At 39.2% G+C, this 14,397-nt stretch overlaps 1 protein-coding gene across 4 annotated transcripts in view; it reads right to left on the bottom strand.

Annotated features, from left to right (window-relative positions):
- Positions 1-14,397, bottom strand: part of SPEF2 (sperm flagellar and cilia associated 2) — a 162,010-nt gene that overhangs the window by 79,590 nt on the left and 68,023 nt on the right. For all 4 annotated transcript variants that reach the window (XM_088796483.1, XM_088796482.1, XM_088796480.1 and 1 more), the window contains 5 exons: positions 13,970-14,045; positions 12,950-13,011; positions 10,912-11,015; positions 8,135-8,391; positions 651-759 (listed from right to left, as the gene is read on the bottom strand). In XM_088796483.1, coding sequence (XP_088652609.1) covers positions 651-759; positions 8,135-8,391; positions 10,912-11,015; positions 12,950-13,011; positions 13,970-14,045 — 608 coding nt within the window. The remainder of the gene's footprint in view (positions 1-650; positions 760-8,134; positions 8,392-10,911; positions 11,016-12,949; positions 13,012-13,969; positions 14,046-14,397) is intronic.

Raw genomic sequence — 14,397 nt, 5'->3', positions numbered from 1 at the left:
TTCCTGTCTTCCCAGAGAAAGAACTGGCTTAATGTAGCTGCAATTACTCTTCCCTGGCTCATTTCATATATTTAGGCTGCTCAGGGTTTCAAAAATTGTCTAAATTTTCTTTTCCAATGAGCAAATTGCACACAACCAAAAGAATGTTTTTTTTGTTTGTTTGTTTGTTTTTAAGCTTAACTTCATTTTGGCAAAATAGAAGTCATTTTAGAACTACACTGTGTAGTCTGATGCCTCGCTGTTTGACTGTCACATAACACGTGAGGTTTCTTAAATAACATATTGATTGGTTTTTATCTTGTCTGAAAGCTTCAAGTCCAGAATCTTCATTGGCATTTGCTGAATGAGGGCTGAATTAGGATTCCATATTATGACCTTGTAAATTTATGTAACCATAGAGGGAAGTGTTGCCTGATTTAATTCTTTTCTTCCTCTATTATGATGATTTGTGCTCCAAATGTGAAAGAAAGCAAGTAGATAAATATTTCACTCAACATTAAAGCTACTTAGTTTTGTTTTACCTGAAAAAGACTGAATGGCAGGAAACATATCCTTTCCTAGATCTCATGATTACAAGGTGACTAATTGTTAGTCTGTTCACAGGTCAAGAAACAAGAAGCAGGACGTTAAATTTTGAATTTTAAACTAACCTATGCTGTATTTGGTCTCTTAAATTCTGGTCCTCATCCGCATGTTGGCTTTTAGCAGCTACATGTTGATTGATATCTTTATGACGGATCTCAGTTGAAAATGCTTCAGCTATGACATGAAAATTACTTAATTAGATAACTTGCAAAAACAGTCAAAGTTGCAGAAATACTGTTAAAATGTACTGATGCAAGAAAGTCAAATAGATAGGGTCCCACTTTTCATCCAAATTCAAATGTTTATTAAGATGTTGAAAGAATGTAGTTTTGGGATCAGAATTTAAATTTTCCTTGGAAATTGGAAAAAACGAGGTAAAATACGACATTAAATAGGAGTTGTAGTCTCAATGTAAAGGATCTCGGGATTAACTATGAAGAGATGAGAATAAAAAATAATGGGTCATCATGAATAACAAATCAGTAAACAATTAGAAAATCACCACCCTGATGTAAAAATTAAGAATGAAATAACGAAATGGACATAAAGTCAAATATGCATAAAATTATTTGTCAATATTTGATTACAATATAATAAAGTAATTTGTCTTTTTTTCTAGACTTTATGATCTTTCCCTGTAAAACAAATAAAAAGGGATAGACGACAAGAGAACAAAAACAATCTCAACATCTCTGATTGAGTCTTATTCAGGATTAATGGGACAAAGTTCAGAATACTCATGAACTTAGAATAAATGGAAAATCATAAAGAGGAAAGAAAGCCTTGGACTAGATTAAAATAAATTAGAATTACTCAGTCAATGCAAGAGAACACTGAAGAGTGAATTCACAGTGTTCAAGAGAATGAAGGACCCTCACAGCGGTCAATTGTTCTCCATCTACAGTCATGACAGAAAAAGAGGAAAGGATTTAGCACACAGCATCGTGCTTTTAGGTTATTTATAAAACTCAGAGATTACTGACATCAGTGATGGGTGATTGAAGGAAATTGTGGGAGCTCTTCCCAGGAGATGTTGCCATGCACCATCTCCTGATTACTTTCTCATATTTGTCAAGGACTTCAGCACATGAGTCAGCATTCCTCTGTCCCCAAACCCACCCAGGCATCAGCCCCTTCCCCTTCTCTCCAGTTCTTGAACTTACTACCATGGTCACAATCTGGATTTTGTGGCCACCTTGAATGGCTCCATCTCTGCAGTCTTAATGACTTCTACTCCTATTATTTGTCGGTCCAGCACTTCTGTAGAGCCAATGATTCTATCATTCAGTCCCTAGACATCCTTTCCCCCTAAGATACCAGCATTATCCTGACTTCACTTTATTTTATAGCAAACCTGAGTTACATGGTTGAACACTTCAGCTTCTCTTTCTCATTTAATAACTTCAATTTCTGTGTCTTTCTGCTATACCAGCCTCAGACGATATTCATCTCTCTTTCCAAGACTTAAACTGGTAGATATTTTTCAAGAAAAACACACAACCCTGTGACTTGTAACCTCACTAATTCCCTGGCTTAAAATTCAGCTGAGCTCTTTCATATACATGCACTCTTTTCTCAAAGAGAGAGAGAGACAGAGAGAGAGAGACAGAGAGAGAGAGAGAGAGAGAGAGAGAGAGAGAGAGAGAGAGAGAGAGAGACAGAGAGAGAGAGACAGAGAGACAGAGAGAGAGAGAGAGAGAATAGTAAAGAAATAACAGTAAATACACAGTTGCTATGGCTCTTTGTTGCAGAGACAAACTTCTTGAGAGTTATTTCCACTCCTAATCTCCACCTCTTTGCCTCCCATTCATGCCTCAACCCAAGGCAATCCATCCTTCCTCCTCCCCTTTGAAACAGCTCTCATTACAGTCATCAAAAACGTCAAGGCCAATGGATATGTTTCAGTCCTTATCTTATTCTATTTCTCTGTCACATTTATAGGTAAAATTTAGCACATAATTCTTAAATACTTTTACACATGTAATATTATTTTATATTCATAAAACCCTGTGAGGTAAGATTGCAATTCTATAATTGGCCCAAATTGCATAGTTCATAAATGGCAGAGAAGAGATTTTATTCCAGCCAATTTGACTCTAGGCTCCAAAATTCTTTTTAAGTTTTAAGGTATTTATTGAATTATAGCTGCCCAAAATAATGCATACATGACTAGACAGTCCAGTGATCTCATAAATGAAAAACAGTTAGCACCCAGATCAAGAAACAAGTATTATCAGTCCTGGAAGCCCCCTCATGTTTCTTTTCAGTCACTGTTAGTCACAGGTTAAGCAAGCATCCGGGGCTTGCACACAAAATCTGCCTGTGCCTCTCGCCATATTAGGAATCCTGCTGCTCCCTCTCACACTGACCAATGGCCTGAGGCGCGGGCTAAGAACCCAGGAAGCCACCTATTCTTCATTCTGACACAGTCTTACTTCCACATTGGCTGTTCCCTCTCCTTAGCCCTTCCTGGCCTCCTGCCTGTTGGCTTTGAGTCTGGCCCATTCCTCTCTGCCCAGCCCTGGCTGGACTGATGTTTGGCCTGTGAGCCCACCTGGCTTTGGCTGCAGGCTGCTTCCCTACGATGCTGTCCTTCAGACTTCTCCATGGACCCCAGGCATTGCAGGACAGCGTGCTGCCCCCCACCCTAGTGACTGGGCTCCCACACCCCAGCCCTGGCCTCAGGACCTCCCGGCCCCCACCAGTCTGGGACAGGGATAGTACAACACCCTTATTTTGAAAATCTGTCCTCCCATTGCTTATAAGTTGTTACTCTCCCTGGCTTTCTGCCTCTCTCTAGCTGCTGCTTCTAAATACTTTTTCCTTGGCTCTCCCTATTAAATTCTTGTTTTCTTGGGTGTCATTCTGGACCTTTTATAAAACATATTTTTCTTTCTAGAAGATTTCTCCTACCTTTAAATCCTTAACTTCAGTGCACGCTTTCTTCCTGACATCTAGACCCATTTATAGAACTGTTCTCTAACTTCTAATCTTAGAAGTCTCGCAGGCACTTGGAGCTCTACATGTCCCTAAGAGACTCTGTGTGTTTCTTTCCATATTCTCTGAGCGAATGGTACCATCATTCAAAAAACTGTGCAAATCATAAACCTGAAGTCATCCTGCTCTCCCTGTGCTGCATCCCCCAACCCAACCGATCACTAAGTTCTGTAGTTTACCCCTAAAATACTGCTTGACGCTGACTCTTCCGACCTTGCTTCTTACAGCTGTCTTAATGCTTCTGTTGTTTTTCAGACAGTAATAGTTTTCTAAGTCATTTCACTGCTTCCAGTCTCACTCCCCTTCCAATGCATCCTCCACACTGAAGCCAGAATGACCATTATGTAAAGCATATCTAATTTCATTAAATCTACGTTTTAGTATATTTCATTGACTTCACGTGGTTTCAAGATAAAGTGCAAACCACTTAGCTTGGGGCAAAACACTTCATCTGGCCCCTGTCTAACTCTCCAGGCTCATTTCTGCTGTGTCCCCCATAGCTTGCCGCCTCTCAGCCCTACTGAGGGACTTGCTGTTCTCTAGATGGACCACGCTCACCTACCAAGGTTTGCAAATGCATTTCTCTCAATTTTCCTCCTCTCCCTTGGCTTACCTCTCCATGCTGGGGACACCTATTGTAGCACATAATTGACTACATATTATAATACGCAGCTTACTTTTGTTTCTTCTTACACTACGCTATGAACTACTGAGGACAGGGACTTGACCTTCATTTCTGTATTATCAATTCCTGACATGTTATCAATGTTAGATAAATATTTGCTGGTGGCACCATTTCAGCTCCCATCACTCTATACCAGTGACATCCAACAGAACTTTCTGAGATGAGGGAAACGTTGTACGTCATGCTGTCTGATATGGTAGCCACTGACCACATATGTACATGAAATGTGGCCAGTGTGATGGAGAAACTGAATTTTTATTAATTTTAAGGAATTTAAATAGCTATATGTGGCTAGTGGCTGCCATGTGGAACACACAACTCTATACTGTAATCCCTTGGTTCCTTATCTAGAATTTTCCATAAACTCCATTTCTTCTTTATTAGTTTATCACCAGTGCCCTTGCATAGTGTCTAGTGCTTAGTGAACATGCAATAAATAATAAATGAATATGTGAGTGAACAAGATATTTTAGAAAGACAGAGTTTTATCTGTCTAAAATAGTTTGGGTGGGGTCTTGCCTAAGATGAGGAGAGTAAATTGGCAAAATGATCTTTCAAAGCCCATTCAGATCTTACAGTCTAAGAAAGAAAAATCTTAAGATACGAAAGAATAACACTTTTTCTGAAAATACCTGAATATGAAAGCTGAAGATTGACTTTCAAAGTTGCAGACAAGTATTTAGCATACTCATTTCTGACCAAAACAAGAACTATAAGCTCAATGATTTCACACTAGTTTTCATGGCTTAGATGGCCTGAATTGAGGGACTGGCTCAGTTCCCTTCAGACCTAGAAATATTCAATACTAGAAATATACGATAAAAAAGAAATAGATCATATCGTGTGTTAATACCAATTTCTGATAGTAGAAAAATAAGATTATTTGTGTGCATGTAAGTATAAAATTTGGCAAAGGAGAAACTTTCCCTGGAGTAGTGAAGAAAGGGCATTTTGAAGCCTCGTTATAAGTCAAGGGTCTAGAATTAGGAAATTAAACTATTTCGATGCTAATATCAGCTGCAATCAATTTGACAGAATAATTTGTTATATCATTTCATTAAGAAATTGAAAGAACTCCAAGTAGATTGAGTATGATTTCTTGAAAAATTCTTGCCAGTTGATTTCCCTCTATTTTGAAACACACAACCATATGCTTCCCATGGAGTCCCAAGAGGGTAGGCAAACCGCTGAGGCCCTTACAGTCAGCTTTCACGGGCCCTCTTATCCACAGGTGTGTGTATGCGTGCACTTTATAACCTATTTTCAAGTCAGATTTATCTTGAGTTCAGCACCCGCTTCTGCCACCAGATGGACTGGCAGCGTTCCCAGTCAGTCCTCACAGTTCCCTGAACATGAATGGGAAGCTGGTTGAACAAGCAGAACCGTCACAACTGTCAGCCCGGCTCCTGTCCCCTTGTGTAAAGAGAAGTAAAATTCTCTTTTGAGATTTGATGGACAGCATCCAGTTTTAACTACGGGGCTCAATAGCTGAAGTAATATTGAATGGTTCTGTCATTTAAGTAAACAATGAAAGAAAGATCTCAAAATTACACAAGCTCAAAATAAGGATGAATATAACCTTGGACAAGTCAAGGGCTCATGCTTTAACTTCCCATCTATAAACAAAAGCACTGAAACAGATGATCCCACATCTATTGTCATTATATTAGTAAATGCCATTGCATTAGTAACAGCAATAATTTTTTTTAAATGTTAAATGTTACCATTTGTTAAAAAGTTTTTTGTGTTTTTTTTTTAGGAAAAAAAGGTAAAAATCAAGACTCTCAAACAAATGTAAAAGGACATAATTTAACTCCAATTAATGAGAGCACCAGTAAGATGTTGCAACCAGTTTAAATGAGAATCTTAATAACAGACACATTTACAGGCGATCACAAGTGCTGAAATAGACGTTAATAGGTGAAAAACTGGTCACTGTGTGGAGAGCAATGCGGTATTTGGAATCATCTTTTCAAAGGTGTAGAAATTAATTGCATGTTGATTGAAAAATTCATTTGCATGTCTATGAACAACACTCATTTGAGTTGCTATCAGTTTCCAATAATTTCTAGTTATAGAAGAGCTAAGTCGAGGCCAATGAAAGACACAGACCCCTATGGAATCAGCTACTCCAAAAGGGTCCAATAGACAATACTCAGCCTTCTATTGAAAGGATGCCCAATAATCTTTTATTCATTTCAAAGTCTTCCACAACTGTTCCTGATGAATTTGCTATATGCTTATTATCATGTGGCAGATTCCACCCTATGTGTCTAACATTTACTTCATTTAATACCTGTGATATTGTGATATAATAAATATATTCTCATAGGTGGTCTTTGTCTCTGGCTTCTGACACACAGTTCTGAAAACCCTTGTAATATCCTGGGTGATAGGGTGAGAGGAGCATCTTTTGTTATTCATAATAAGCCCCTTTCAACCTTTTCTGAGTGTATGTCAATGAGGTGACTCTTAGAGATTGGGGTCTGGTTGCCAGAGGAAGCAACCAGGTGATTAGAAGGCTAGAACTTTCAGCCTACCCCCTGGGGAACAGGGGTTGGGGACTGAGCTAATCACAGCATGCCCAATGATTAATCAATCATGCCTATATAATGGAACCTCCATACAAACTCTGAAGAAGCTTGATGAGCTTCTGGATTGGCGAATGCATTCACATGCTGGGAGGGTAGTGCACTCTGGACTCCACAGGAGCAGAAGATCCTGAGCTTGGGACCCTTCCAGACCATGCCCTATGTACCTCTTCATCTGGCTGTGCATTTGCATCTTTATAATATCCATTATAATAAACCAGTAATAGTAAGTAAAGTGTTTCCCTGATTTCTGTGAGACATAGCAAATTATCGAACCTGGTGACAGGTCATGGAAACCCTCGAATTTGTAGTAGTCAAGTCGAACAGACATGTTGGTAACTGAGGGATCCATGCTTGAAATTGGCATCTGAAGTTGGGGGCAGTTTTGTGGGACTGAGCCCTTAACCTGTGGAGTCTGCACTAACTTTGGGTAAGTAGTGCCAGAAATGAATTAAATTTTAGGATGCCCATGTGGTGTCTTCAGAGAATTGGATGCTGTGGAAAACTCATACATTTGGTGTCAAAAGTGTTGCGAGTAAAGAAACAGTTTTTCTTTCCTATCCATAACAGTACAATGAGGCATTCTATCGCATAGGTTGTGAAACTGAGGTTTAGAACAATGAAGTACTCTCCCAAGGTTAAATACCTCCTACGTTGGAAAGTCAGGGTTCAAGAATATATGCTTTTATCCGTAAGTGTTTAACTTATGGAATAAAGTAATTTTTTTTTTTCATTTCAACAATGAAAAGCAGTTAAATAAACCACAAAATTTTGGCAAGACTATTCAACTCCACCATGTGAGGATGTCAGCCAACTGATACCTGCTTCTCAGAGCTGACAAACAATCCAAGGGAAGGATGTTATCAGATCCCTGTTTGCAGCACAGATGTGGGTTTTGACCTTCATGAGGGCGACCCACCTAGATGTACTGGATAGCTACAAGAAGCTCCTCCACGCATGCCAGTCTCATAAATGGCACCTCTGTGCCAGGGCAGCTGCCAAGTGATGGAAAGGTTTAGTGAGATGTTTGCAGTTGGCATGGAATTTTCTGCTAGGTCCAGGCTTGGCCTGCAGTGCTGAATGCTGACAGTCAAAGCAGGAGGCACCTGTGCTCTGCTAGGTAACTCTTTGGAAGGCTGAAACAAAGTCTTCGTTATACACTTACAATTGCACATGGGAATAGTCACAGATTCAGTCAAAGAACAAACAGACAAAGGGCTTTGACCTGTAGACAAGAATATCAAAAAGAAAAAGAATAAAGAGGTGTCCAGCTTACCCATGGTGTCATGCATGCGATTCAGTAAGGAATTATCTGAAATATCTAATAACATGACAAAGTCAAATGCAGCAGGAGGAAGAGGCACTTCTTTGGCAGCTGTAGGATCAACAGCCAATGTGGATATTTGCTCTTTTTTTCTCTCCAGTTCTATGAGGCTTCTGTCATAGCCTGTGAGAGCTTCCTCCAGCAGCTTTGCTTGGTTTAATGTCATTGGAAAACCATCGAGGACCCAGCTTTGATCTACAGGTATCTCACTAAATTGAAAATGGACACACCATGAACATTTTGATAAAGAAAAGTACTTTGGAAATAATACAATTCTTTCAGTTCCACAAGAATCTCTTTCTGCATGAATCTTATTACTTTATAGCTAACATTAATTAGTTGACTAATGCACCACAATCATTCCCTTGCTCATAGTCCTTCTGTGGGTGGGTGCCTGCTGCCCTCCAAATCTATTCTGGAGGCCATAACATGGTATTTAAAACCAACTGGACACAACTTACTTAGCTATTGCGTCTTCTCTCTCACACCTTTGAACCATTTACTTCAAACAAACAGACCTCCTCATTGTTATGTGAGTATGAATTGGATTTTCTAGCTTGCGTTCATAGGCAGTTCCTCCTTTGAACCTGATTCCTCATCTGTACATAGTGGGATAACAGACCTCACAGGGTGGTTGTGAGGATGCTGAAATGATGCATTTTGAGAGTTTAGCACATGGATATTCATGGCCAACCTGGAGAGTGCTTCCTACCCCGCCCAATGCAGCCTAGAGTCATAGCCACCTGACTGGAGCTCCTCTGGCTCTCATTCTCTTCACTACACAACTGGTAATGATTATATTTATTGACTTAGAAAAATTCAAGTGAGTCTTATTTATCTCAAGTAAATTCAAAGTTGCTGTAGGGTTAGGACCATTTCTTGGGAATTTTGCCCTCAGCGCAGCATCCTCTACTGAGAATGGGTCCTCTAAGAATTATTATTGTAGTTCTTTAAGTTGGAAAACAATGTGAAAAGGGCATAAACTTCAGCTTTGCTCTTCTAAGTCCCTAAATGATGCAAAATTGAGATTTTGGTGTTTGGATCAAAAGTTGAGATTTTGTCTCCCTGTTAGAACTCATAGTTTTCAAACACTAGAACCCCCTTTCTAAAGGGTCGTAAGTCTTCTTTGGTGCCTGCACGTGATGCTCCTGCCAGCGTGGCAAGGAAGGAGGGGGAAAACTGAAGTTCAGAGGTTCCATTTCTTGCTCAAAATCGCAAAACTGCAAATGACCTCAACTCCAGTGATCCTTCCACAGTATCAAGCTGCCTTCATGCCACTGCCTCTACTTCCCCCATAAGTCTATAAAGAGCAGAAAAAGGTGCATTTTGGCTTTTATAACTTGTCTGGTGCTTGGTAAAGCACTCTGCATAGAACGGGTTTGTTGATTCATTGGCTTAAGGTGGAGAAGTTTCTTGAGTACCTCCCCAGGTCTGGGCGACCTCTTCCCCCACCCACAGCCTGAAGAGCTACTATACGTATAAGACTGGATTGTCTTACTGAGCTGCCATATGCCTTTGTTTCTTCATCAAAAAAAGATGGATTTGCACCAGATGAAAGGATTTCAAACTGCTGACAGTGCTGTGAAGGTGCCTCAGGGGCAACGGGGATGGCGGTAGCTGGGTAGCAAAGTTCTCAGGGTGGTGTGTAGACACTCCAGTTCCACTGATACCAGGGCTAAGATCTGCTTTATAGCCGATTTTTTTCATATACAGTTTTGTTCGTTTGTTTTTGAACCAGGAGTCCCAGGGGTAAAACATATTTTGTGCCGGTTCTGAGAAATGTTACAACTAGTAGAATATGATTCCTTTCAGCCCTGATGGACCACACCCCTGTTTGTTTCATAAAACCCCATTGTATTCAAGGAGCCATCGTTTCAAGATCCATCACAACTACGAGGCAACTTAAATTATTGATAGAGTCTCAGGAAACACTAAAGGGCAGTCCATTCCCAATGCATAGTGAAATTTCCCTAAAACTTTTCCTTACCTCTCTCGGTCTTCCCGTTTCCCACACAGCACAGCTACCCTAATGCCATTTCCTCACCTACGCCAAGGTCTCCAAACTCCTTCACAGTGGACTTTTTGATTCTTTTCCCCATTCTGCTAAGCCTCATCTCTTTATTATATGGATCAGTGGAGCCTCTATGGCTTCCTTTAATTTCTCTTTTTTCTGTATTACAAAGGAAGGCTGAGGAGAAGCCTTTGCTCTTAGAAAGGAGGAAGAAAGAGATTACAGAATTATGGCCTATTTTGACTTTTTCTTTATACTCTATCACATATCACCTGTGTGCTATGCTTGCCTGTGCAAATCTACTTTCTCAGTGCCTGCTTACCCGTCACTGTCCAACCTTTGGATCCCTGGGTTCCCTCCCTCCTCCTGAAACACAAAACGAGGAAGCCCATTGGCCTGTGAGCACACAGTTTAGGATCTCTGCCCTCCATAATCTGTCCCTTGGCCTTTCCAAATAGTATCCAATATATCCTTGAATTCCCCCCATGGAATAGAAACTGACCTGAATTCCCATTGGGTGAATGAAGTCATGGATGGTAAAGGGGGAAGTAAAATATAGGCATGTAAATCATAAAATAGATCTTGACCTTGCTGTATGCTGTCTTAGGTAGATAAGTAGTATTCATTAGACATTAAAAATAAAATATTTCTCTATTATTCTTTATATACCTCTATCTGATACAGAATGTATTAAAGAGATATGAAAAGTAATACGTACTTAATAGCATTCACCAGGATGTCGACGAGCAACACGTCGGAAATGCTCTTTCCTTTCTTCAGCAACTTTTCTGATTTTGCACCAAGCTGAGCACGCACAGTGAGCTGTGAAAACAAACAAGGAATAGCAGAGTATAGCTAATTAAAAGTCAGTTTCTAACTATTTGCAGGGAAGAAAAACATTAAATGGCCATCCTCTCTAGTGAAGACACTGATCGTTTGTCACAATTCTGGAGTCAGCCAAGCATTGAAGGAAAATGTGTATGCAGATTTTGAGGTTCCTCCTCTGCGGCTCCTTCCCTTCCAAGATCTTCCTCATTAATTTTCAGCTTTTCTGGCATCCCAAACTTCATCCTTTAATACCCTAAATAAAAAAGATGGAGGCTTTCTGCCTGAGTCCTAGCAACTCATGCCATGCAGATGGGGCGTGCTCCTGGGATAACCTGTAGAAGCTTGGCTCTTGCCCGGTGAAATTTTCTTTGTTCAACGGTCATATTCCATAGAGTTTCTGCCTGGTTTCTGCTGCTTGCTTGTTGGCTGCTTTGCTTTTTACCAGCTGCGTTTGGCCCTCAATAATAAGCTTTTCTATTGTGTTCAGCATTAGAATGTTAACTGTAGAAGGGCTAGTCCAACAAAGCTACCCTATACCAACAGGAACTTCCTTAGTGTCTACAAGTATTCTTAACTCAGCCACCGGAGTGAGAATAAGTTACATCTCTACTAAAAACCCTGCAAAGACTCCCCCTCTTACTCCAAACGTCCTAATCATTGCCTAGAAGGCCCTGGCTGACCTGACTCTTTTTCCCTTCCTGTGCATCTCTCTAACCTCGTGTCTTACGCTTCTCTCCCACCCTGCTGCCAAGCCCCTTTCTGCTTCATGTCTGTTGTCCAGCTGTTCTCGCTGCCTGCCATGCTTCCCGGGTTCCAGCTGGCTGACTCTCTCAATCTTCTTAAATCTCACTTTCTCAAGGAGGCTTATCCCGTGTAAGACAGCGACCTCCCCTCTCTCATAGGGCCTGTGACTGTGATCCCCTTCCTCTGTCTACTCCACTTTTTCTTCTCTGCTGGCATCATCACCCTTTAACAGATCATATAGTTCATTTACGTATGTGTTTTTAGTTTATTATCTGTCTTCCTCTATTCAACCTCTATTAGGTCCTGGAATGCTCTTTTTTGTTCAGTGATATATCTCAAATCCTTCCAACAGTGAACAGAACAAAGTATGCCCTTTGAATTGAACTGAATACGGAATTTGGGAAATTTGAAACTCAATAAATGTAAACATAAAAAAATACACTTAGCTTTCTTGCTAATTTAAATTCCAAATACACAGAGTAAAACTTGTAAGGAAGGCCCCCTTCAGCACTTTCTCTAAGCCCATCCCCTCCCCTGCAGTCGTCATGGTTACAGTTTGGTATATAGCCTTCCAAAGCTTTTTCTATCGTTAAACAGTTTTGAAGTCTAAAATATTATAAAATTGTTTACCATGATGAAATGCATAATAAAAGCAATCAAATGCAATAAAAACAAAGTAAATGAAATTCTACTTGATTAATATGACCATTCTATTTGATGGCAAAAACATGTTTCCTCATACAGTAAAGCAATACTATATATGGAGATAGTATCTATTAAAACAATAGTGAGTAAATTGTTATAAACATTTTTTTCTGCGATTAATAAAATATTCTGTAGAGTCATCGATAAGGCTAGTTAGGATCATTCTGGGAAAATTCTTGAGTGTGAAAGGAAATAAATCATAAATTAACTGGTAAAGAAAAACACACAAATATGAATTTGGCATAAGTCAAAAATAAAATGCGTTTACTTGGCAAAATTGAATAGCAATTTCCACTCCTTTAGATATAAAGAATGTTAAGAATATAAAGAATATTAAGTAAACTCAGATTTAGCTAATATCTTACCATCAGATTTACTTTAAACCAAACAGGAACACGTTGCTGTTTCATTTCACTTGAAGTCAGACAGCATGATGCATTTCAATATATTAGTAGCCAAAATTAGATTATGGTACTTACTTTAGAGAAACTATCACTTGATTTGGCTTCTTCAGCTTTCGGCATTTTGTTAGTGTCAGTATCTAGCAACAGGAAAAGTGGTAAGAACAAACTCCAGTATTTACAACTAACAACTAGGTTAGTATTTGACCATCTATGGTTTTGGACAAATGAGTGATTGGACCCAGTTATGCCCGAGATACTCAGAGAAAGGAAGTAATAGAATCACCACAGCATGACTTTTACCCTCATTCCACAATGTTAAGATCCTGGCCACGGTGTGGCTTGGTGTTTTCCGCTTCCTTCCTCCCAGTATGGCTCACACATAACAATATTATTAGAAATACTTTAATACAGTTTGGGTTTTGTTTTCAGAAAACAAGACAAGTTTTCTCAAGAAATGTTAAAAGGTTAATTCTTTATAGTTTTATTTTCCTGGATTATCTAGTTATAGGTAGCAAGTCTAAACGTAGAAAATTCTAGAAGTCAGAGGGGTTTTGGGTTAAATTCTGTGGAAAAAATATGAAGTTCTCAGAGTTCATTTATAATTAACTGTACTTTAGTAATAAAATAAGTTACATAGTACTCAGTTTAAAAATCAATTTAAAATATCTTGTAAGAAACAAATAACCAACATAAGGGACAGAGTATGTCCTTTTAAAAGATGGAAAACTCAACTGCTCTAAGAGAGTTGCGTGCTCATAATAAATCTACACATTGTCCAATGGTGATGGCAATGATGATGATGGCAGTCAACTTTATTCTACAACACAAGGAAACTATTCAATATGGCACAGCCTTCACTAGCACATATACAAAAGGTATTTGAGACTTAAAATTGTTTTCCATCAGTGGCTCTACAACGGACCTGAAGGACTAAAGCCCAGATCCCAAGGGGGATAAATTTTCATTAGGTTTGGGAAGCTTGGGAAGATGTTTGTGCTATATATATATATATATATATATATATATATTCTTGCTGTTTGTCTATCTGTCCCTGTAATGTAAATGACAGATGGTTTGTTTTGATATCTTACTTACTAAGTGTATTTTCACCTTCAGTTTCTGGTAATGCTTCATCTGAGACTGAATCAGCTGGAAATTCATTTTGCAGATTCTTTGAGGAGAAAATACACACACATACACACACACTTATAAACATAAAATTAAGAATGCTACTGAAGTATACCAGTTTATCTAAAACATTGATGATATTAAGAGGGACTGAATGATTTCCAGGAACAAACAAAATTTGATGATAATTATGGAAAAACACAGTAACTTGTAGTGTAATCTGTCTTTAGGTTGGTCTTCAATTACTATGTAAAATACAGCAACTGCCATTAGGAAAATACAGCGGAAGCTAAGAAAGAGGTAGAGTTTATGGAAAGCTCTAGAAAGAACAACCCTAGAGGTGTCAGTCCTCGCCATGCGGAAGTAAAGAAAAGATAAGTGCATTATCTAGCACC

This window comes from Rhinolophus sinicus, chromosome 3 (genome assembly GCF_057876585.1).
Source record: "Rhinolophus sinicus isolate RSI-liver-muscle chromosome 3, RSI-T2T, whole genome shotgun sequence".
In the NCBI taxonomy this organism is placed as follows: Eukaryota; Metazoa; Chordata; class Mammalia; order Chiroptera; family Rhinolophidae; genus Rhinolophus; species Rhinolophus sinicus.
Note: the sequence above shows the minus strand (reverse complement) of the source record. Positions and strands in the feature narration are given on the sequence as shown.